Here is a 25,736-nt window from a genome sequence, read left to right on the forward strand (position 1 = left end):
CCAGCTGGAAATCGGAGGAGACATATGGAAGCTTGATGGTCTTGTTCAAAAATTCTTCACGAACATAGTGACAATCCATCTCTATATGCTTTGTTCGTTCATGAAATGTTTGATTCTTGGCAATGTAGATAGAACTCTTGTTATCGCAGCACAAATCAGTAGGTTCTTCTATTCTTGTTCCCATATCAAGAAGCATTTGACGAAGCCACACAATTTCCATAGTTGTAGAAGCCATAGCTCGATATTCAGCTTCAGTAGAGGATAAAGAGATTTTCTGTTGTTTCTTGCACTTCCATGAGATGAGTGATTCCCCTAAAAAAACACAAAAACCAGTAGTTGAGTGTCTATCATTTGGATCTCCTTCCCAATCAGCATCAGTATAAGCAATCAAGTTTAAAGGGGAAGAGGAAGACATAAATACTCCCTTATTTATTGTTCCCTTAATATATCTAATGATACGAAGAACAGCTCCCATATGAATGGTTGATGAAACATGTTGAAATTGACTCACAGTATGAACTGCATGAGTAATGTCAGGCCGAGTGATGCTAAGATACATTAAGGAACCCACAAGCTGTCGGTAAGGAGTGAGATTGGTAAGTGGAACTCCATCATCAATCTTCATTTTGTTTCCTAGTGCTTCAGGAGTTTTTGTGACCTTATCATCTGTTATGCCTGATTTAGCAATGATCTCTGCAGCAAACTTAGTTTGTGACAAAAAATATCCTCTAGTGGAATATGCAACCTCAATACCCAAGAAATACGTTAGAAAACCTAAATCTTTCATTTTAAAAGTTCTTTGTAACAATTTTTTACATTCTCTAATACCTTTCTTATCACTACCTGTAATGATCATGTCATCAACATACAGTAGGAGGATTATGATACCTGCATTAGTATTCTTAACAAACAAGGCAGTGTCAGTTAAACATGAATGAAATCCATAATCAGAAATAACAGAGTAAAAACGGTCAAACCAAGCTTTAGGAGCTTGTTTGAGGCCATAAAGAGCCTTATTAAGTCTAAGAACCTTTCCTTGAGGAACTGACAACCCTGGTGGTACTTCCATGTAAATTTCTTCCATAAGATCTCCATTTAAAAAGGCATTTTTAACGTCCATTTGGTAGATATTCCAGTTTTTAATAGATGCTAAAGCAATAAGGGTTCTAACAGTAGTCATTCTAGCTACAGGAGCAAAGGTTTCCTCATAGTCAATACCATATTCTTGAGCGTAATTTTTGGCAACAAGCCTAGCTTTATATCTTTCTAAAGATCCATCACTTCTAGTCTTCACCTTGTAAACCCACTTGCATCCAATAGTCTTTTTTCCTATAGGTAAGTCTTGTATTTCTCAAGTTTGGGCTTTTCTCAAGGCATCTAATTCTTTTATCATGACATTCTTCCATTCAATATATTTAGAGGCTTCATTAAAAGTAGAAGGTTCAAAGTGAGAGTGAATGACATTAATTCTAGCTCTATGAGTTGGGGTGAAAGTTTCATATGACACAAACCTATTGGGTTGTTTTATATTTCTAATAGATCTTCTAAGGTTTTCTTCACTTTGTGGAGTTGGTTGGAGATCAATAGTCTCATGATGTTCTACTTCATCAACATCTTGTTGCCGGTTTCTTCTATGATATGTGATTATATCCTTGGCTACTCCGTCATCATTATCATCAGTGTTACTATCATCAACATCATGCATTTCATCATCACATTGAGAGAGATACTTAAATAAAAAGGAATAATCATTGTTGTGTTGTGATTCTCCACAAATTTTGAATCCATTTTCGTCTTCACAAAACTTTACATTTCTTGAAACTATGATCTTGTCTTTGACTGGATCATAACATTTGTAGCCTTTTTGTGTTTCAGAATAACCAATGAAAACACACTCAATAACCTTTGAAGTTAGTTTATCAGCCTTGTCATTAAGAACAAAACATTTGCAACAAAAAACACGAAGCCTTTTCAAATCAGGTTCATATTTGAATAATTTTTCAAAAGGGGTTGTATTATTTAAAGCTTTTGAAGGCATTCTATTTATGAGATATACAGAGGCTAGGGCTGTTTCGGCCCAAAAGTTTTTAGGCACATTTTTGGCAATAAGAAGAGTTCTAGTTGTTTCAATTATGTGCCTATGTTTTCTTTCAGAAAGTTCATTTTGTTGAGGTGTTCTTGGACAAGATTTTTGATGGATTATTCCATAGTTTTCTAAATATCTTTTGAACTCATTTGAAATGTATTCGCCTCCAGAATCAGTCCTTAGGATTTTTAATTTAGCATTAACCTGTGTTTGTACTAAGTTGTGAAAATTTTTGAACATGTCAAAAACCTCAGATTTGTATCTTAAGAAATATATCCAACAATATCTAGTGAAATCATCAACAAATATCACATAATACGATAACCCTCCTTTTGACATGATAGGAGAGGGCCCCCACACATCGGAATGAACAAGTTCAAAGGGAAAAGATGAAAAAAAGCTTCTTTGTCCAAAAGATAAGGATTTCATTTTTCCATGTATACAATCATTACATTTGAAATTCTCAATACAAACGTCCTTGGTAGGACTCATCATAGACAATTTTCTAATGTTTGGATGACCTAATATTTGATGCCAAACATTAATGTCCACATTTTTCACATAGTGACAAAACTTTTCCTTGGGGATGCATAAATTGTTCATGTAGTAAAGGTTCCCTTTTCTAAAACCTTCCCCAATCAATCTCCCGGTTTGGTGATCCTGCACCAAACATTTATTTGATGAGAAAACGATGTCAAAACCAAGATCTGAAATTTGAGATACAGAAAGTAAGTTAAGATTAAGCCTAGGGACATAACTAACTTTTGGAACAAAGAACTTTTGTTTTCCAAATTCTTTTTCAAAATCCTCGATCCCTTTAACATTCAAAGATGTTCCATTGGCAGTAACTACATTAGATTCTTTTCTTGTTTGTTCAAAATTGGTCAAAGATGATATATTTGGTGTCATATGAAAAGATGCACCAGAATCTAAAAGCCAAGAAAACATACCGGGAGTGTTGGAGGTAGATGCCGTTGTTGCTAGTGCTCCGGGATTCGACTCTTTGATCATAGGTGTTGAAGCACTGACATGATTTGATTCAACGTTGTGGAGATTGATGAAAGATCACATCTTTCATTTGCAACATTTGCAACATTCCTTTGGTCAAATTGTCTATTGTTGTATTGCCCACCTTGTGAATATGAAGTTCCACTTCCACGGTTGTGTTGCCCTCCTTGAGGATATGAAACTCCTCCTGTCACACCCCGACCTTTTGACACTCAAACATTTTTTTTCTAACATCCAACATCAAGGTGTGACTATACAATAGTTCAAAAAGAAATGAGCCAAACAATTCAAAACAATGAGGCAAGCTTTCCATTATATATAGCATTTCAGTTCAACTGTACATTTGACAAAAATGCCCCAAAATCACATCGATGCCTAATAAAAAACAAGGCATCAGTAAAACCAAAACCCGACGTGCCGGCACTACAAAAACAAAACCCAAAACCTCCCCAGTAGGACGTGAGTCAGCCTGCTGCCCCGGGCCCACCAAAACCTGAAAAAAGAAACAACTGAAGGCTTAGTCTTCGCAGTATGGCAACAAGCCAGGAAAAGTCCAAACCCTCTTAGGTAGGGCTCAAATATAAAAGCAAACATCAGAACGATCTATCATTATGTCGTGTCAGGACACGACATGCAGAGGCCACTCAATGGCTACAATAACATAATTTCAATCACATGCAAGGCATCCCCAACATGTCAGTTGCATTCATAATCACAACAGTCACACACACAACAATCCTGTACATTTCAATCACATACATTTCAGTTTCATTACTATCAGTGAATTTACAGTTCCTGTGGTTGCAAACACAGGCACGTGCACACCGCGGGCGGCCCACAGCCGAGAGACAACCCCCGTGGTGGCCCAGAACAGTATGGATCCATCTATCCGCTGCAGCGGTAGAGCACTCATCCATGGATGTGTGAATTCCAAGGAGAGATACTCAGCCTTCCCTAGGACACCCAGGTTGGGAAGGCGGGAGCCTACGCTCCAAGCACATCACACAACAATACCCTGGGGCTTTGCACCGCCTGCGCTTCGAACAGGCGAGACCAGTGGCGAAAGCGGGACAACTCCCAAACACCTAGTCACATCCCACTGGCCTCTCATCTCTTATTCTTTCATTCTTATACTTATACTTGCACAAACACAATTAACTGGCTAGCTCATGAGGTAGGTTTACTTCACGAGTGAACCCACACCTCCAATTGCCTCCACACGAGGGTTACACATAACCACAACAGTTTTGGCTAGCCGTCATAACAATATGGGTACAACTACCCTCTGTGCAATCATTTGCATCATTGCCCGCGACAATGGGTATTCAATAAACATAACATTCACATTCATCATCATAACAATCACATTTTTGAAAACTTAGCCAAACCACAGAGAGTAGTTTCAATCTGTGGTGGGCTCGTAGTTGTCCTATGCAGTTATCATTGTAGGATGCTTTCTAATGCACAATTGGGGTCGAGGAGACACTCGACTCGATACCCCGCCTCATCTGTCCTAAACAGTTATCAATTCTAGCATGCACATGCAAGTGCGTAACATTTCCAAAACAATTACTATAAGCCTTTCAAAACAATTCATATCCTATATCAATTCATGTACATGCATACACACATTCATTCACGGAACAATCAATCAACTCACATCACAAATCCTAGGATCCCATGATCCTAGGAACACACAATCATTCACTTGCCCAGGCAGGGATTTGCCTGGAATGTCGCCATACCTGTGGCGCGTTCACAAGAATCTTCAAAATGCCTCGAGCTTCGAATCCGGTAGCTCAAGGTCGACGAGACGGACCCGGTGTACCTGCAGACACAAACACAAGATAAGATTCCTACTACATACCTCAACAATTCAAACAAAAACAAAACAAAATCATTGAGGCACGTGTCATCGCCTCAAGAGGGTGTCGACGGGTAGTGTCGACCCACAAGTTCTCCAATAGGTCACTTCCCAACATCTAGCCGTGCCAACAGATGTCAAAACTCAAAGCCATCAACCCGTCTATCACTAACGCCTTTCTCAAACTTTCTTTTTCTTTAATCAAGGCGTCTACCCCAAAGATACATCCAACTTATGTACGTTATCCCTATTTAACTCCAAGATGCACCCGTTCACAAAAACGCGTGCTACGAGCTCACTAAAACGGTCCTAAATCTTCCCCACAACCTCACAAACTCTACCATGTTTCCCGTAATGCTTCGAAAATTAATCCATCATGCTTAAATGATCATCCAATATATGAATCTTCGCTTTCCAACATAATCGCAAGTTTTCCCCCAAAAACGAAATCACTAACATGTGTTCCAAATAATCAATTCTAAGCTCTAGCATGCTCAAACCATAACTATACATGCTTTTAAAGATAACATTCAATAATTTGAGCTTGATTAAGTCTAGCTCACCCCAAATCAAAAGTCCAAACTGTTGCAACGCCTTCGACAGCCACCCGAAGCACTCAAACGATCCCCAAACGGCAAAAATCATGCCAAGACTCCACCACCTAGTCGCTGCTATGAGGGGAAGAATACGTTTCCCCTAGCTGCAAAACGACCAAACCCACAATAAAATCAAAATCAGTGAAAAGGGGCCTCAAGGGAGGGGTTTGCCATACAAAAAAAAAGGGAAAACGAAGGCAGTGAGGGTGAGAGCGCGTGGGAGGAGAGAGAGACGGTGGAGAGTGAGGAGAGTCGTTCGGTGGAGAGGGGAGACAAGAGACAGTGGGAGAGGGAAGAGTCGTTCGGTGGAGAGGGGAAACGAGAGACAGTGGGAAAGGGAAGAGTCGTTCGGTGGAGAGGGGAGACGAGAGACAGTGGGAGAGGGAGGAGGAGAAGAAGGAAGAAGGAAGAGTTAGGGAGAGGTTGAGGGCTTACCCAAATGCCGACACCGGCGCCGCCGCCGCCGTTCCTTCCTCTGCCGGCTCCAGCGTCGCCATTGCTCCCTCGTCCTCCTCCTGGTCTCACACGGGCGAAACGGAAGAAAGAAGGCGACGAGGAAGAAAAGGGAGACGCGAGGGAGAAGGGCCCTCGCGTCGGGCTCCTCACGAGTTTGAGTTTGGGTCCGGATCTGGACCCGACCCGATTCGCCCCAAACGCCGCGCGTTACACCTCCTTTGAAAAGATTTCCTCCATAGTTTCGTGGTTGTCCTTCATTGTTATTCAACTTTGGACAACTAGGTCTAATGTGACCCGGTTCATGACAAAAGTGGCAAACAACCTTAAATTCCCCTCTATTTTGGTTTTTAAAGTGAGGAGGTCTAAAAGATTTGATGTTGTTCCCGGGTCTAGAGGCGGCTAAAACTTTTTCTTCTTCTTGTTTGGAAATAAGAACACTATCTAATTCTTTGGATAATTTCATTCTAGTTTCTTCACTGCTTAACTTCGTAAGAAGTTCATGAATGGGTGGAGGAGAGGCTAAAGAAAGAAGGGCTGACCTAATTTGTTCAAATTCGGGTCGTAGACCTTGAAGAAATTGAAAAAACCTAAATTCATCGACTTCTTCTCTTCTAATCTCATGACACTTACAATCCAATCCTAGTTTGGGAGTAAGTTGATCTAATTCATTCCATACTCTAGAGATTTCCATAAAATAATCTCTAACATTATTCTCACCTAGCTTGATACTTTGGGCTTTTTGAATCAAGAGATATTTACGGGTCATATCTTTTTGGGTAAACATTCCCTTGAGATATTCCCAAACTTCACTTGCTCTTTCATAATACATGAGATTTTGGGTAATTCTAGGTTCTATACTTCCGTAAATCCATTCTTTAATTCTAGAGTTTTTGGCCTCCCAATCATCTAATTTTTTATAGTATTCATCCATAGCATTTTTTCTCTCTTCTACATTCAAGTCTTTCTCAACTCCATTTTCAATTTTGGTCAACTTGAGAGAAGGAGGGGTAGACGTACCTCTTATGAAACCCCATAAATATTTCCCTTTGATATGCATCTCCAAGCATTTTGCCCATAGAGTGTAGTTGGTTCCATCAAGCTTGTACGAAGCATGATAACTTCCTCCTTCGATCAAGACTTTGGAGTCCTCCATAAGAGCAAGATTTTAAGTAACAATCTCCAAGAGAAACAAAGAGGAAGTCCTTCTAGAAATTTCACCAAACAGTTGGTGAGCAGCAATAATAAGGTCTTCAAGAAATGTTGATCAGCAACAATGGCCTCGTCTGAAAATTTTCTTCAACAGTCCAGTAGCATAAACAGCAAAAAAAAAACAGCTTCTAAAAGCTTTCCAACATGCAGCCCAATGGCTCTGATACCATATAAATGTGACTATAATAGTCACTAAAGAAGAATATGATAGAAAAAGGTACTAAGGCCACTTGGAAATATATCAATCTTATTGAATGTGTTAGAATATATTGTAATGGGGAACCGGGTCCATATCTGGACCCGGTCCTATGGGGCACGGATACCGAGGCGGGCTCGGTATCCTAGGCGGCACTCTTTCTCTCCCTCCTATATATTCTTCACTTACATGTAATTGTTGAGTTAAGTGAATGTGATTTTCTCTCTCCTAGGGTTGCGGTTTGCCCCTAGGTCAGAGCTTCCCCGTGGTTTTTCACCTCTTTCTGAGGTTTTCCACGTATACTGTGTGTGTTTTCTCTACTCTCTCCTTGTGGTTCGTGTTTCTACATGGTATCAGAGCCACCGCGTGTGAGATCGTTGGTGTGCAAGTAGTGCTTTTCCGCCGTTCACGTGCTGCCCCCGTTGCCGTTTCCAGCACCGCCGCCGACACTGTTCCCAGCGCCGCTGCCGTCGTTGTTTCTACTGCTGTCGCCGACCAGCAACGCCGTCCAGGAACGCTGCCGCCGTCCGGCACCGCCGTCGTCATCGTTCCCAGCGCCGTTCTGCCCTGCCCTGCTGCCGTCGCCGGTGTGGATCTCTTCTTTGCTGCCGCCGTTCCCAGCGTCGTCCTGCCCTGCCCTGTTGCCGTCACAGGTCCCAGCGCCGCCGTCGACTGGTTTTTTCTCCGCTGCCCTCTTCTTCCGCGTCGCCGCCGGCTGTCTTGTTTTCGCCGCCGGCCAGTTGTGACCTTATTTGGGGATTGTCATGGCTGACGCAATGATTTCCAAGCTTGATGATGCCCTGGACACGGGCAGCAATACCAAGGGTGAGAACTTGCCTGTTCATGTCACCTTCATTCGGCTGAACAAGGATAACTATCTCTCGTGGTCTGCTGCCCTAGAAATCGGCATTACTAGTCGTGGTCGCCTGCACTATATCACTGGGGAGAAGCCTCCACCTTCTAAAACTGATTCGCAATGGCCGACCTGGGCTTTGGAAGATAGTCAGGTTAAAGTATGAATTATTAGTTCGGTTTCCGCAGATATTCAGCCTTTGATCTTGCGTAAATCGACTGCATATGATATGTGGACTGTTCTTGCACGTATGTATGGTCGTAAAAAACGTGTTTTAAGTGCATATCAAATCAAACGTAGCATATATGCTCTTAAACAGGGTGATTTATCTGTTGCCTCCTTCTATGCCGCCCTGAAGACCAAATGGGAGGAACTTGACTATCATGTGAATGATGACTGGAAATGTGGTGTAGATCATGCCCTGTATTGGGAAAAGGAATGGATGGACCGCACCTTTATCTTCCTTGGAGGCCTGCGTGATGAGTTTGAAACCATTCGGAGCCAGATTCTTAACTGTGATGAGATTCCTGGAATCGAAGAGGTATATGCTCGTATTGAGTCTGAGGAGCAACGGCGCCAGATTATGCATATTGACTCCCATCAGGGGAGCTCTCCAGCAGCCTTTGTGAGCCATACTTCAGGGACAGGGCAGCGTCCTACTCGCCGATGCAGCCATTGCAACAAAGTGGGTCATTCTGTTGATTTTTGTTGGGACCTTCATCCTGAGAAGCGTCTCGTCCGAGGTCGTCGTCCTCCTCATCGCCGTGCTCCTTCTGTGCCCGAGCCTAGTCCAGGGTCGACCAATGTTGCAAAATCCAAGCTCTCCTCAGATCAACTTAGAGAGTTGCAAGCATACATTAGTCGTTTGTCTACCCAGGATGATGCTTCTACTTCTGAGGGGGCTAAGTTAGCCCAGGCCCTAGTTGCTACTAGTGATCAAGGTAATTCCTCCCTCGGTGATTGGATTGTTGACAGTGGGGCCACTCATCATATGACAGGGGACCCTACGATGTTTCAAGAGTACAGGTTGACCTCTGGGCAGCAGCGTGTGGCTATGGCTGATGGTTCCTCTATCTCTGTGGCTGGAAAAGGGAGTTTATCATTACTGAACAAATATTGTCTTCATAATGCCCTACATGTTCCCAACATTCCTGTCAATTTGTCATCTGTCAGCAGTATTACCAAAGAGTTAAACTGTAATCTAATTTTCTCTGCTGATCGTTGTTTACTGCAGGACTTGGGGACGGGGCAGAAGATTGGGATTGGTTCGGTTATTGATGGTCTCTACAGACTGCCCGTACAAGTTGCTTCTGCTTTGATTTCAGCTACCAGTGGACAGTTGCCTGGCATGGAGGACAGATCCATCATTATGCGTTGGCACGAGAGACTTGGTCATCTTCCATTCCCGTTGCTTAAAAAGTTGTTTCCTAGGATGTTTCATTCTGTTTCTTTGGACACCTTCGCCTGTGAAGTGTGTCAGCTGTGTTAGGGCCTCGTACCCTATTTCATTCAATAAAGCCGACCGTCCTTTTGCTTTGGTTCATTCTGATGTTTGGGGTCCTTCGGGAGTACCCACTTGTCGTGGCTTTCACTATTTCATGACTCTTATTGATGACTACTCCCGGTGTACGTTCGTGTATCTGTTGAAAGAACGTAGTGAAGTTCCCGACATTGTCAAAAACTTTGTGGCATTTGTTGAAACTCAATTCCAGACCCCTGTTCAGACCCTTCGTACTGACAATGCTCGAGAGTATGTCTCCCAATCCCTTGATGACTTCCTGCGCAGCAAGGGTATCATCCTGTAGCTACACACCTCCTCAAAATGGTGTGGCTGAAAGGAAGAACCGTCATTTGTTAAATGTCACCTGGGCCATTATGTTTCAACGTCATGTCCCTAAGCGGTACTGGGGTGATGCACTTCTCACTAGTGCTCATCTCATTAACCGTATGCCTACTCGTGTGTTGAATGGTCATTCCCCTTATTCTGTTATGTGGCCTATTCAGAATCCTTGGCCTTTGACCCCTCGAGTGTTTGGGTGTGTTTGCTTTGTCCATGATCATAGTCCCACTCTCAAGAAACTTGATCCTCGGTCCATCAAAGCGGTCTTTTTGGGGTATTCCTCCACTCAGAAGGGATACAAGTGTGTTGACCCTAGCACTTCCAGAGTATATGTCTCCAGGGATGTTACCTTTCATGAACATGTGGCATACTTCCCTGCGACTCCTCTTCAGGGGAGTGTCTAGGTGACAGAAGGGAAGAGTATTCTTCGCATCAGTTGATTCAGTTCATGGATTTCTTGGATTATACAGTTAGTTCTCCAAGTGTGGAAGACGTTGTCAGGAAGGACAGAGACAGTCAGATGGAGGGGGGCCCTGTGGAAGAACAGTCTCGAGGTCACTTATTTGGTCAGGTTTACAGCAGGAAGAAGAAGGATGTGATGGAAGATGTCGATGTTGCCAATCCCAATCTTCCCAATTTTGTGACCTCCCCGGATGATCCAAGTCCAATGAATGAAGAACTTCCCATAGCCCTGCGCAAGGGCACCAGGTCATGTACTTCTCATCCTATTCAGAGATTTGTTTCATATCCTAAACTCAGCAAAGACTACAAGTGCTTTGTTACCTCTTTATCTATGGCTGTTATTCCCAGGTCAGTGGAAGATGCCAGGAAGGATCCTAAATGGCTACAGGCCATGACAGAGGAGATGGACGCCCTGGAAAAGAACAGTACGTGGGAGGTTGTTGACATCCCCAAGGGAACTCACTTAGTTGGTTCCAAGTGGGTGTTTAATGTGAAGTACAAACCTGATGGCACAGTAGAACGCTATAAAGCCCGCCTTGTTGCTAAAGGGTTTAGCCAGAAATATGGGATTGACTATCTTGAGACGTTTGCTCCCGTGGCGAAACTGAAGACCGTAAGGGTCATCCTAGCTCTTGCAGTGCAGAAGAAGTGGAACATGGACCAACTTGATGTCAAGAACGCCTTCTTGAATGGTCACCTTGAGGAAGAAGTCTATATGAGCATGCCGCCTGGATATGCTCAGAACGGGAAGTGTTGCTATCTCAAGAAAGCTTTGTATGGTCTCAAGCAGTCCCCTAGAGCGTGGTTTGAAAGACTAAGGGTTGTAATGAAGACTAATGGGTATAAACAGGGAAATGGTGATCACACCCTCTTCATCAAGCAGAGAAATGGTCTGGTGAGCCTTCTACTTGTATATGTTGATGATATGATTGTCACAGGTGACGACGAGGGGGAAAAAAGGAAGATGAAAGAAACGTTAGCTGCAGAATTCGATCTCAAAGATCTGGGCAAACTAAGGTATTTCTTGGGAATTGAGATCGCGCGATCTGAGACTGGGCTTGTTATGAGCCAAAGAAAATACACTTTGGATCTTCTAAAAGAGACAGGTAAACTGAGATGCAGGCCCTTTCTTACCCCAATGGAGTCTGGCACAAGGATAAGTATCAAATCTGGGACTATCTTGGATGAGGAAGGAAAAGGGAGGTATCAGCGGCTGGTTGGTAAACTTATTTATCTCACTCTTACTCGCCCAGATATTACATATGCTGTGGGTGTGTTAAGTCAGTTTATGCATGCCCCTACTGATTGTCATTGGAAAAGTGCTGAAAGAGTATTGGGATACTTAAAGAATGACCCAGGGAAATGATTGCTCTACACTCGGCAAGATCGACTAAGTATTGAAGGATACTCTGATGCCGACTGGGCAGGATGCACAGATACTAGGAGGTCTACCACAGGATACTGCATCTTTCTTGGAGGTAACCTTGTGGTCTGGAGAAGTAAGCGACAAGAAGTTTGTTCCAGGTCTAGTGCTGAAGCTGAATACAGGGCGGTTGCTATGGGGGTTACAGAGATGCTATGGCTCAAAATTCTTTTAGCAGATATTGGGGTTAAAATGGAAGAGAAGATGAGGATGTATTGTGACAACAAGTCTGCTATTAACCTGGCAAATAATCCGGTCATGCACGACAGGACTAAACATGTGGAGATCGATCGCCACTTCATACGGGAACGCATATATTCAAAGGAGTTGATTCTGCCCTATATGAAGTCTGAAGATCAAGTTGCAGATGTCTTAACTAAGTCTTTATGTACATCTCAGTTTGAGAAAAATGTTAGCAAGCTTGGCATGTTTGACATGTATGCCAAGCTTGAGGGGGAGTGTTAGAATATATTGTAATGGGGAACCGGGTCCATATCTGGACTCGGTCCTATGGGGCACGGATACCGAGGCGGGCTCGGTATCCTAGGCGGCACTCTTTCTCTCCCTCCTATATATTCTTCACTTACATGTAATTGTTGAGTTAAGTGAATGTGATTTTCTCTCTCCTAGGGTTGCGGTTTGCCCCTAGGTCAGAGCTTCCCCGTGGTTTTTCACCTCTTTCCGAGGTTTTCCACGTATACTGTGTGTGTTTTCTCTACTCTCTCCTTGTGGTTCGTGTTTCTACAGAATGAATGTTAAATGGCTGTGTAAAACAGCATACATTGTACAAGAGGCAGCCCAATAATATATACAAGTAATGAGAGTGAAGGAGAGAAGGAAGAGAGGGCTGTTCTAGCCGTTGGAGGTTCCAACGGCTCATAAAGGAGCCGTTGGAACTCCCAACGGCTAGAACAAAGGGGAAACAAATAGAAAAAGAAAATGAAAAGGAAAAAGAAAAGAAAAGAAAAAGAAAAGAAAAGGAAAATAAAAGAAAAGAAAAAGAAAAATAATAAAATACATAAAAATAAAAATAAAAATAAAATATAAAAAATGTAAAACCTAACCTAGCTATGATGTCAACAAGATATCTTATTTCCTAACACTGTTATGGTTTGGTTGTATCTCTTTTCTTTTTAGTGGTTGGTTTTCAACATAGAGAAAAGGAGGTTCTTGTCTCCTCCACTTATATTTTGAACAAAGATGAGATGTTGTCAGTGTAATGTCACGGCTTGGTTGAGGAGTTCAAGCTCTAAAGGGGCACAACGGGTCAATCCTTGTCAGATGCAAAAACATAGTAAAATACCTTCACCTACAGTAATACTGCAGGGTTTTCACAACGCAAAGATATCACTTAAGCTTAAGAGAGAATAGAAAAGAAAAATTTTGTTAACTACGTTTCACAAGCCTTGTAACAATACAAGAGTGGAATCTCCATTATCTAAAAGAAACAAAGTAGAGAAGCCAAAGGCGAGCTCTACTGCAGTTTAACAGCAAAAAGTACAAAGAAAATTGAATATTACAAGAAGCCAAAAAAGAAAAAAAAAAAATCCCCTACTGCAGTTTCTACTGTAGTGCAGTTTAACATACTATTTTATATACAGTATTCAATATTTTATATAAAATACACACAGATAGATATGTTTGAAAAATCTGATGCATCTTGGTACCCCCTCAAACATGACATGACCATAAGTTTACCAAGGAAGAGATCATGGTGACACTAAAGCATTGGTGAAAGGTCTGTCAATTGCAACTCTAAAGTCTGAAGCAACATAGGGTCAGTCAATGGATTGAATCAGTTGTTCCGCTTGAACAGAATAGCAGTCCATCTCTATCTACTTTGTTTGTCTATGAAATGTGTGGGTGTGGAGAAATGACAATATATGTAGCTCTTTGTTATGACAGCACAACCCTGTTGGATGTTGAAGATGAATTTGTATGTTTTCAAGAAAGCTCTTCATCCATACAATGTTCAGAATTGTAGACTTGTAGTAGCCACAGCTTTAGCTCTGCCTCTGTAGATGAGAACGAAATCCATTATTCCTTCATGCATCATCGACAACCAATGAATCACCTAAGAGAACATAGAATCCAGTAGCAAAGTGATGGTAATTAGGATCCTTCTCTGTTTAGTATAGGAAGTCATGATGAAGATGAGGATGATTCCAAAAATAATCCTTTTGTGGTTGTGTTCTTGTCTTCTTGATACATGGGACAATTCTCAATAAAACACCTTCTTGCTGAAATTGACTTGCTACATATGCTGCATGGGAGATGTCAGAGCCTGAAATGGGCAAGTGTTATTAAAGAGTGAGATCAGTCAGTTGTTCTCCATCTTCAATATGCTTTTGCATCAAGTGCTTCAAGTGTCACACCCCGACCCTTTAACCCTCAAACTATTTTTTTTTTTAAACATAAAGCATCGAGGTGTGACTACCCAACAATTCAAAAAGACGATGAGCCAAGCAATTCAAAACAATGGGGCGAACTTTCATTAATATAACCATTTTGTTTCATACAAATTCACATCTATGTGCATGACCAAAATGCCCCAAAATCAATAACATTGATGCCTAACAAAAAGAAGACATCAATAAAACCAAAACATGACGCGCCGGCACTACAAACGACAATATCAAAACCACCCCAGTAGAACGTGAGTGAAGCCATCCGCTCAACCTGTTGCCCCGGGTCCGCCAAAACCTGAAAAAGAAAACAACTGAAGGCTCAGCCTTCGCAGTATGGCAACAAGCCAGAAAAATGCCAAACCCTTTCAAGTAAGGCTCAAATAAAGGGACAAATATCAACCCATCTATCGTCATGTCGCGTCTTAGTGCGACACGTAAAAGCCACTTGATGGCCACACTAACACAACATCAGTCACATGCGAAGCATGCTTAAACATAACACTTGCATTCATATCAATCACATATACGTCAGTCACATGCATTCTGTCAAACACATTGCATTTTCATTAACTTTAGTGCATTAACAGTTCCTGTGGGTGCAACACAGGCACGTGCACACCGCGGGCGGCCTACAGCCGAGAGACAACCCCCGTGGTGGCCCATAACAGTATGGATCCATTTCACCCGCTGCAGTGGTAGAGCACTCATCCCTGGATGTGTGACGTCCAAGGTGAGATACTCAGCCTTCCCTAGGACACCCAGGTTGGGAAGGCAGGAGCCCAACGCTCCAAGCACAACACACAACAGAACCCTGGGGCCTTGCACCGCCTGCGCTCTGACAGGCGAGACCAGTGGCAATCAAGGGGGACGTCTCCCAAACACATAGCCACATCCCACTGGTCTCTCATCTCTTAGTTATTCATTCTTATCATTATAGTTACACATTCACAAGATGACTGGCTAGCACACGAGGTTAGTACACTTCTCGAGTGCACCCACACCTCCGATTACCTCCACATGAGGTCTATACATACAGTAACAATCATTGCTAGCCGTCATACCATACGGGTACAACTACCCTCCAAAACATCCATTTGCATCATTGCCCATGGCAATGCATATGCAACAACATACACATTCATATCAATCATCACATCAATCCTCACATCAATCATGTCAATCACCTCTTCGAAAAACTTAGCCAATCCACAGAGAGTAGTCTCGATCTGCGGTTGGCTCGTAGCTGTCCTATGCAGTTATCATTCTATGATGCTTTCTAATGCACAATTGGGGTCGAGGAGACACTCGACTCGATACCCCACCTCATCTGTCCTAAACAGATATCAATTCTAGCATGCACATGCCAATGCGTAACATTTTTAAATCGAATGACTAATAATCTTTCTAACCCATTCATATCATGTAAGCAACATACACATACTCAATCACAAAACCGTCAATCAATTAACATCACAATCCTAGGATCCCTTGATCCTAGGAGCACCCAATCACACAATTGCCCCAGGCAGGAATTTGCCTGGAAAGTTGCCATACCTGTGGCGCGCTCACCAAATTCTTCAAAATGCCTCAAGCTTCGAACTCAAGGTCGACGGGATGAGCCCGGTGCACCTGCAAACATAAACAAGAATAAGGTTTCTACTAGATACCTACACCAATCAAACAGAAACGAACAGATACAAAAATAAAATCCTTGAGGCACGTGTCAGCGCCTCAAGAGGGTATCGACAGGTAGTGTCGACCAACGGGCTCTCCACAAGGCCTCCTCCTTTACGTCTTGACGTTGCCTTGAATTATCAAAGCCTTCAACCATCAATCAAACCGTCACTAAATCCTTCCTCAATAACGTTCTTTAAGTAAGACATCAACCTCAAGTCACATCCCAAAACACATATATCTCTAATTAACTTCATGATACACCCGTTCACCGAAGTCTGCGCTACACTCCCTAAGACGGTTCCAAAACTTCCCCACAACCTCACAATCTCTACCATGTTTCCTTAAAGCTTCGAAACTTAATCCATCATGCTTAAACGATCATTAAATACATGAATCATCACTTTCCAACGCAAATCCTAAGTTTCCCCCAAAAACAAAATTACTAACATGCGTCCCAAAATCATCAATTCTAAGCTCTAGCATGCTCGAACCATAATTATACATGCTCTAAAAGATAATAGTCAATAATTTGGGCTTGATTAGGTCTCGCTCACCCTCAATCAAGAATTTGAACTGCTGCAACGCCTCCGGCAGTCACCTCAAACGATCAATCGGTCCCCGAACGGCAAAAATCGTGCTAAACCTCCACCACCAACACTGCCTACTCGCTGCTAGGAGGGGAAAAACACGTTTCCCAAGCTGGAATCCTAACAAACAAGGTTGAAAACCGTGAGGGAGTGCTCGATTGGGATAAGGGGAACAACAATTTGAAAGAAAATGGGAAGAACGAGCTCACTTAAGATACGTGAGGCAAGGGAAGACAGACAGAGAGAGAGATTCAGACAGAAAAAGGGAAGAAGGGCAGTGAGGGGAGAGGACGAGAGAGAAGAGAGAGTCGGTGGGAGAGTAAGGAGAGGGACCGTGTGGGAGAGGGCTATCGGAAAGGGGGGGAAAAGAGAGGGGCGAGAGAGAGGAAGAGAGAGCATTCGATAGGGAGGGCAAAGGAACATGAGAGTGGTGGAGAAGGGAAACAAAGAACGAGAGAGAGAGAGTTTTACCAAGCTGCCGCCGCTGCCACCTCCGTCGCCGTCGCTGCCGCTGCCCCCTTCAGTCACCTTCGCCGCTGCTCCACCCACCGCCCTCGAGCTTCACCAAGCTACTGTCGTAGCAGACGGAGAGGGGGAAAGGCGGAGAAGAAGGAAAGACGGGGGAGGGGAGGCGCGGTCGGGGTCGGGCTCGCTCACGAGTGAGGGGCTCGGGTCCGGGTCTGGACCCTGACCCGACCCGTCCCGCCAAACAACGAGCGTCACATCAAGTGTCTCTACATCCTTTTCATTTGTGATGTCTAATCATTCAACAATATATGTAGCAAACTTTGACTGAGAGACTGTACCATTTTGGTGAAAAAAGCAACTTCAGTTCCAACAAAGTAAGTTAAATAGCTAACACCAAACATTGTAAATCTAGCTGTAAAAGGCTGTTGATTTCTGTGATTCATTCTTTATCACTAGTAACAATCATATCATCAACATATAAAGGTAAAATAAGAATTCTGACTAAGCTTGTGGTGTCGAACAGTTAGAGGAGCAACAAGGATGAAAGCAAACTTCTAATGCTGCTGCAGGTTATGGACAAAAAATTTAAATAAAACTAAATACGATCAGGAAGCAAAAAGTAAAGAATAAAAACAGAAAAAAAATCTTTTATATATATATATATATATATATATATATATATAGAACTGAAGTGCATTATAGAATATAGACATGTTTGAGACCTTTGGTACATTTAGCAGTATGGGCAATTTGGCTAAATGCCTTCACTTTTCCTAGCTTGAAGTTGAAAGACAAATGTGACCAATAGGAAGAGTCATCTCCCTCGTTCATTCCTCCTGGATGAAAAATGATAGGATGAGAAGGTTGGGGGGAGGGGTTGCTTGGGGGATGTGGTAAATGAAGGGCCTACAAGGGGAGGGAGAGGGAAGGATTGCCTAAAGTATCTGCTATAAGTCACCCTCGTTTTTCATTTAACTTGAAGAGTAAATATATCAAAGAACAATGAAAATATATATTTAATAATTTTTTAGATTACAGCTTTTTTTTTTTTTTTTTGAAAAGTGGTTTGAGGCTTTGAGCTGATGCACTATCTTAGTTCCATACAACCTATCTATATTAATATGTCTGTGTGACTGTGTGTGTGTATGTCGGTACACACACACACATTTGTACAAACATGTCTTATTACATACATCTATGCTGTCATCAGTGTCTATTATTCATTGTGCATGCTTTAGGACCAGGTTATGAGTATTTAGTATTTGGTGTGTAAATGTGTTTTTCGTAACACCTGAAAGTTGAAGGTTACACGTTACCCTCTTTATATTTAGTATTTTATATAAATTAGAAATTCTGCTTTCCATACTTTCAGAATATTTGTCCTATGTCGATACATAATCATGTTATGGAAAAGCAATAATGATTTGCTCATATCAAACTAAACATTTCATGCATATTTAAACACTATAAAGTATAAAGTATAAACTAAGACATGTTCTTACTTCTTACTAATTAAATTGTAGGAAATCAAATTGGTGGATTCATTAAAAAACTGAGAATCAAGCGTTTATGATGATCTGTAAAAAATTTTAGTGTATGTTAGTGAAATTTGAACTCCCCAAATTTCTAGGGAAAATAGGTTTGTTGTAGGATACTTGGACCCTAAAAAAAGCGCATAAACATTATAAAATGCTTCAAGAAAAGTACATATTTTTTGTGCTTTCTCCCATTCATTTGCATCCAGAAACCAAGTAAAACCATCGTCTTCCATACCATATCTATCAAAAACATGCTTGTACATAAGTGCAACCTTCAACGTCAAATAAGTAGAATTCTATCGAGTTGCAACATCTAGCACCAACTTCTTTTGACCGCAAATTTCAAATTCATCTACTATAACTTGAAAGTTGTGAAGTTTTGATGGGAAACGTTTTATATATTTGACTGTATCTCTAATCTTACCAAGTTAATCTCTAATAGCAGACAAACCATCTTGCAACATCAGTTTTAGAATATGTGCATAACAATTGACATGAAAAGATTTATCGCCTTGGTATCAATTTACACCACTTTTCTCTAAAATTTCTTTCAATGTTATTGCAAAAACATCATTAGAAGAAGCACTGTCAACTGTAATGGAGATGATCTTTTTTATTTCCCATTCTTGAAGATTTTTAGCAATTACATTTGCTAGATTCTTCCCAATATGAGGCGATTCAACTTGGTTAAAACCAATTATATGCTTTTGAAGTGTCCAAGCATGATCTATGAAGTGAGTTGTAATGGCAATGTACCCAATTTGTTGTTTAGATGTCCACATATCTGTTTTCAAGGCAATGGATGTAACACCTTTAAAATATTCATTCAACTTATTTTTTTTCTACTTCATATAATTTTGTGACATCTTTTTTTACTATTGTCCTTGAAATGGGTAACCAATTTGGAAATGTAAGCTTCAGTAAAAATCTAAACTAGCAATGTCAACCATATTGAATGCATACTCATGACAAACTACCATCTTCACTAATATCTCTCTTAATTTTTCTGGAACAAGTTTGATACCCTTACTCATTGATTCCTTTGTAAGACCTGAAACTTCACTAATGCCAAAACTCAAAGTATTTTGCCTCATATTACCAGGACACACATGACACTTATATCTTCTCATCGATGATGTACTCCTTCCTGTACTTATAACAAACGTTGCTCTGCAATACTTGCATCTACATTTTTCACACCACCCACAGTTACTTCTTCAAAATCATTCCAAACTGAACAAGTCCTTGCCCTTTGCCTTCTTGTACCACTATTAGGCATTGCTTCCTCAACTTTATCTATGCTTACATCCTCATTTTCAACAGACTTCAAATAGGTAGGATCTAAACTATCGTCAGCTATAGACTGTTGTCTAGAGATTCTTAGGATAGGTGGTTCTGTTGAACATGCTCCTGAATTGTGTATAACTTGTTTGCCTTGTAATATTTTCTCTCGGTGAAGACATTCTTCTTCTGCAGAGAAAAGGACTAACTCGAACTGGACTCGCTTATTGTTTCGAGCTTAAGTGTAAGCTTGAACTCGGCTCATTTATAAATGAGTTGAGCTCGAGCCAAGCTTTTTCGCGCAAGTTAGAGTCGAGTCCGAGTTGGCTCGACTCGTTGTGTAGCCCTATATGTTGGCTGCAAGCCTGCAAATTTTCTCTTCTTGCATGTGTCTGTCCTTATGAACTTTCCGATTATGTTCCTTACTTCCTTACTGTTTTCCAGGTGCTGTGATGGAAAGGGTTGTAATAGAGCTTATCATCTCTCTTGCCTTGACCCTCCTTTGGTAGATACACCACCAGGAACCTGGCATTGTTTGTGGTGTGTGAAAAGGAAACTTGAATTTGGTCTCCATTCAGTTTCCAAAGGAGTGGAATCCATATGGGCTGTTAGAGGCAATGAGATTTCACTTGGTGAAGGTAAAACAATCAGTTTCCACCTTTAAATGCTTTCTACACTTTCATAGTGGATTGAATGTTGAGTAATATCGTCTTTGGGTTGTTCAATCAGGTTCAATCTCAACTCAAAGCAAAGTAGAGAAGGAGTATTTGGTCAAATATAGAGGTTTGGCACATGTCCACAACCGCTGGATTTCAGAAAGACAGCTTCTTGCTGATGCTCCGAAGATTCTGGCAAAATTCAATAGCAGATATCAAAAAAATAAGGTTCTTGTGCCGCTTTATGTTCCAAAGTCGTTCCATGTGATCTATGAGTTATAGTTAGATGTTAAAGCCTTTCGCCATCTAAGATTTGGTAATCGTAAAAATATCATATTTGCTCATGGATGCTCATAACTGTCTTTCTCCTCTAGCCCTCGAAATGGAAATCTGAGTGGACTGGACCAGAACGCCTGCTCAAGAGAAGGTTATTGATGCCTCCAAAAGTGGCAGATGAGTATTTCAGAAATAACACAAAATTGGTGTATTGTAATGGTGAGTGGCTTGTGAAGTGGAAGGGGATTGGGTATGAGTTTTCTACATGGGAGATGGAGAATGCGTCATTTTTGACATCGTCCGAGGCCATGATTCTTGTAAAAGATTTTGAAACCCGCCGTATGAAGGCAAAAAAAGCATCTGATCCCTCCAGAACAAATATGGTGGGTGGGTTTTTATCTTCTGTTACTCTTCAGACATTCTTTTTTAGTGTTTGACATTTCTTGCTGATTATTTTTATATTTCAATTGGTCATAAAACATTAGAAAAATTGAAAATGATCACCATGCTTGTTTAAAATTTGCCTCTATACATGTTTACTCTGTGCACACATATTTTTGCTTTATTTCTTTCTTCTCAGAAATGCCATCGTAGTCTAGACTCTAGACTACTTGGATCTGAAAAGTTTCAACTGTTGATCCTATTGCAAATTTTAATGATTCTCCTGAGCTATATTTCTGTATGTTATCATTTCAAAAGTTTTTTGTGCTGACCAAGAGTTTGAAATTATTTTGTAATCATTTACTACGATGAATACAGAGGGTTTACTCTGTGCACAAAAGTTTCTCAGCATAATACTGTTTGAGGGTTAGGCATAATAACTCTGTAACTATTTGGAAACTGTATGGGTTCATCTGGCATAGGTATCAGGTGCAAGGTGGTGCTCATCAGGCATCAACGATTAACACTGTGGTATTAATATGCACTTTTCTAGTTTATGGTGTTCAACTTTTCCATATTTGTTAAATGCTTCATAAAAAAATTAATGAAAGGATTTTTTCTAAAGCAATGTATATTAAGAAAACTGTGAAGTTCTTATTAACCTGTAGAAATTTGCTAAATAACATGCATCTTATAATATATCTTTAAAATTATGATCTCTTTTGACTATGTAAAGGAATTTGAAATGTTCTCAAAATTTTATAGTTTAAGGAGAAGCTCAGCCTCTGTATATACACAGGAGGGGAGGGGGTGGTATTCTGATATATATATATATATATATATATATATATATATATAGATATATATATATATATGCACAACACTCTATTTACGTAATTAACAAAAATGTGACATGCATTAGCAACATAAGAAGCTTTTTTGCCTACATATCACACAAAGAATAGTAAAAGCTAACAACCTATGCTGTTTCATACTTAAAACAAGATGATCATAAGCTTTAGCATGTAATGTTATACAGTTTGGTGAAATATAATAATCATAGAGGCGACCTTGTGCTTTGTCCCTATGTAATATCGGTGCTTCTAAAGAGCTGCTGCTCCCATATTGATATGTGTTGCGTGTTGGTGCTGGTGAAACACTGACACAGCACTGCTGAACTATGACAAAACTGATCATTTTAGATGCACACTTGACTAACTAGCTCTAGTACAAAAATACAAATATTTATAATGATGTAAATCTAAATATAGATAAATAAGGCTATTAAACAGTTAATTAACTACATAGTGCATATATATATATATATATATATATATATATATATATATATATGGCTATTAAACAGTTAATTAACTACATAGTGCATATATATATATATATATATATATTGCTGCACCTGCACTTTTTTTTTTTTTGAAAATTGCAACATCTGCATCTACACCTGGCACCTACGTGACATAGCTTTATCTTTTGATCCTTTGGTAGATAAGACTTATTGGCAATATGCCAAAAGCCTTGCAATGCCACACAGCTGGAGCCATGAACTGGAGGGAGGCATTGCCTCACCCTTCTTCTCTGTTTTGTAAGTGATCTAAAAAAATCACTCAAAGCACTCATCAAATTGTTCCATCACTTTGAATTTTGTCTCTGAATGCTGATATTTTGAAAATGATGACCATATTTTCCCCATTATGTCATTCATACCTTTTCTGACTATAAATGCCTGTATTTTCATAGTGTCACCAACATTGGTGACTGTGATGCTAATTGCCTTCCAAGATGAAATCAAAGCTGTTATAATATGTTTCAAGATCACTTCGAACATATTCTCTAAGTCTAGGATGCTGTGATTTTCAGTTTTTGATTACCCAAATCCTTATGGCATACTTCTTCCATCTCTTTTGCTATTTGAGATTTTTTTCTGCCTAGAACAGTCTCTAGGTTTGGTTATGTATTTTGTGCATCATATAAACTAATGGGTCAGGTTTTGATGGGATCTCTTTTGCTGTTTGAGATTTTTTTTTTTGCCTAGAACAGTCTCTATGTTTGCTTATGTATTTTGTGCATCATATAAACTATTGGGTGGTTGTTAAGCAGGTTTTGGTGGGCCTGTACTGATAAATTTCCTTGTTGCAAGCAACTGGCAATGATACATGTGTCGCTGTATTTTCATCTATTTTTTTCTTTCTTTCTGGAGTTTTATTTTCACTCCCTTTTTATGTGCACTGTGCTCTCAGTCACTTCATGAATTGTGGATTTTGTGCAGGTTCACTCAGAGACAGATATGCATATTAAGATGCAAAGTTTGTCTCGTGAGCATCTGCCTACGCAGGGGTTGGGATTCATTAATAAGCTTTATGAATATTGGCATTGTCATCATAATGCTATAATAATTGATGATCAGGTACATTATCTTCATTGACGAGATGTTTAAATATTTATCCTTATGTGCCATGCATTTAGATTTTAGTTAGCTTTCTGTTAGTTCTTTTTGTTGTTGCTGATTATGGTGATTCCCATTAACCTTTACTTTGTTTTGTGAAGAACTTGTTGATGAAGTGGTATGTATACCTACCTATACACAGAGAAGTTACAGTATTGATTGACGTTATTTATGTATATGAGATGAAAGCATATGTCATCCACTGCTGTTTAATATGTATTCAACTAAAGCTTCATTCATGTGGACTGTGTTTAGTCTTGCAAGATTCATCTTTAGCATGCCCTAAAATGAACACTGATAAGTTAGACATGAATCAAGGCATTTGAATTTGATATGAAGAATTTTTAATATCTGGATCAGAAGTGCATTTATAAATGATTGTCTAATTATGCATTGGACGATGACTGTATCTGAGTTATCCGTGATGCAATTTAAGTAGAAGAGATAATATGCGCTTGCTGGAAATGAAGAGTCTTGGATGAGGGGATGATGGAGCATGAGTCACTGAATTACTGAAGTCTGCAAAAATTGAAAGATGAAAAATAAGGGGCTTGAGAACCCCACATTCAACATAAGGACAGAAACATAATGTGGATGTACTTTGGTAATTTTGTCTGATTAGATTACTTGCTGTGACCGTTTAGGTACTCTTGACTACTAGCTTTCCACCTGTTAAAGGCACTTCCAGTAGTATCTGAAAACTGTGGCACTTTTTAGTCCTCTGGTGGATGGTGCTAATCAAGCTTGTGCGGTACCAAAGTGTTGAATCTGTTACATTGTCACAGAAAACACGTCTTATTTGAAAAAACAGTGTATGATATGGGGCAAAACAGTCAGCCATATAAAATTAAAAAAAAAAACGCATTTTTTTTAAAAAATGCCAGAAAATAAAGAGCGTGAAAAAAAACGCCTATTATACGTGTACACGTTTTCTTCGCCTTTTTTTGTATTTTTTACGATTTTTTATTTTTATAATTTTCAAGATTTATTAAATGTTTTTAAAGTTTTTAAAAATTTGCCAAAATTTTCTCGGGTCCAAGATATGCAACTTTGCTGTATTATATCCGAGAAATTCCTCACTGTATTATACCCGAGAAATTCCTCGCCGTATAATGCCCATACACGACATGATCTGTTAAATTTTTGGTGCCCTGGAATATGTGCAAATTTCAACAGCTTTTGGGCATGTTAAGTCCTCCAGGATGACATTTATATGGCTGTTGATATTCAGAGGATTCATCATCACTATTTTGAAAAAGTTTTGTGGCATATTGGCAGTTGTACATTTGTCTGTGATGGAAATTTGAAAGAATCGTGGGATCCATGTTTCCGTGTGATAGTTATGTATTTGTACATGTATTCTTTCCATCATGCCTTCTCTATTTTTATTGGTTCTGTGAAGTATTCATATGATATTATGGTACAGGTATGGTTAAAGACTTAAAGTTGTTGCTGTCTCAAGTGCTAGGATGTGCTTGCCTTTATTGTTTAAATGTCTTCAACTTTCATTTTCTTGCCTTGTGAAAATTTGCTTATAGAAAGTATCCATGACATCTCATCTTCTTAATTTAGTCACATGTCCTTTTTACCACTGAAATGTGGGGAACATGCTATACTTTGGGTTGTGGATTGGTCATACTATGCCTGCTAGTTTTATGAACATTGTCTTTACAGCTCAATTTACAAAGCTCATGACTTTTGTTTTCAGGAACGAATAGCAAAGGCTACCTTGTTCATCTCGCTGTTAGTTTCCAGTGTATCTCGTCCTTTTCTCATTTTATCCCCATCGTCTGCATTTTCTGCTTGGGAATCGGAGATTATTCATGTTGATCCTCACATAGATCTTGTAGTTTACAATGGTAGCAGGCATGTCAGGGAAATGATCAGAGGGCTTGAGTTTTATGAGGAAAGTGGTTGCATCATGTTTCAAGTTCTTCTGTCAACTCCTGATGCCATTGCTGAGGTAGGCTACTGAAGAAATTTGAGTACAAAATTACTATGTGCCAA

General features: G+C 40.3%; 1 protein-coding gene across 7 annotated transcripts in view; it reads left to right on the top strand.

Annotated features, from left to right (window-relative positions):
• Nucleotides 1-25,736, top strand: part of LOC116257536 (uncharacterized) — a 47,040-nt gene that overhangs the window by 11,595 nt on the left and 9,709 nt on the right. For all 7 annotated transcript variants that reach the window (XM_031634380.1, XM_031634384.1, XM_031634385.2 and 4 more), the window contains 5 exons: nucleotides 20,397-20,590; nucleotides 20,682-20,836; nucleotides 20,983-21,267; nucleotides 23,553-23,690; nucleotides 25,438-25,692. In XM_031634380.1, the coding sequence (XP_031490240.1) occupies nucleotides 20,397-20,590; nucleotides 20,682-20,836; nucleotides 20,983-21,267; nucleotides 23,553-23,690; nucleotides 25,438-25,692 (1,027 nt within the window). The remainder of the gene's footprint in view (nucleotides 1-20,396; nucleotides 20,591-20,681; nucleotides 20,837-20,982; nucleotides 21,268-23,552; nucleotides 23,691-25,437; nucleotides 25,693-25,736) is intronic.

The sequence above is a fragment of the Nymphaea colorata genome, chromosome 7, assembly GCF_008831285.2.
Source record: "Nymphaea colorata isolate Beijing-Zhang1983 chromosome 7, ASM883128v2, whole genome shotgun sequence".
Taxonomy (NCBI): Eukaryota; Viridiplantae; Streptophyta; class Magnoliopsida; order Nymphaeales; family Nymphaeaceae; genus Nymphaea; species Nymphaea colorata.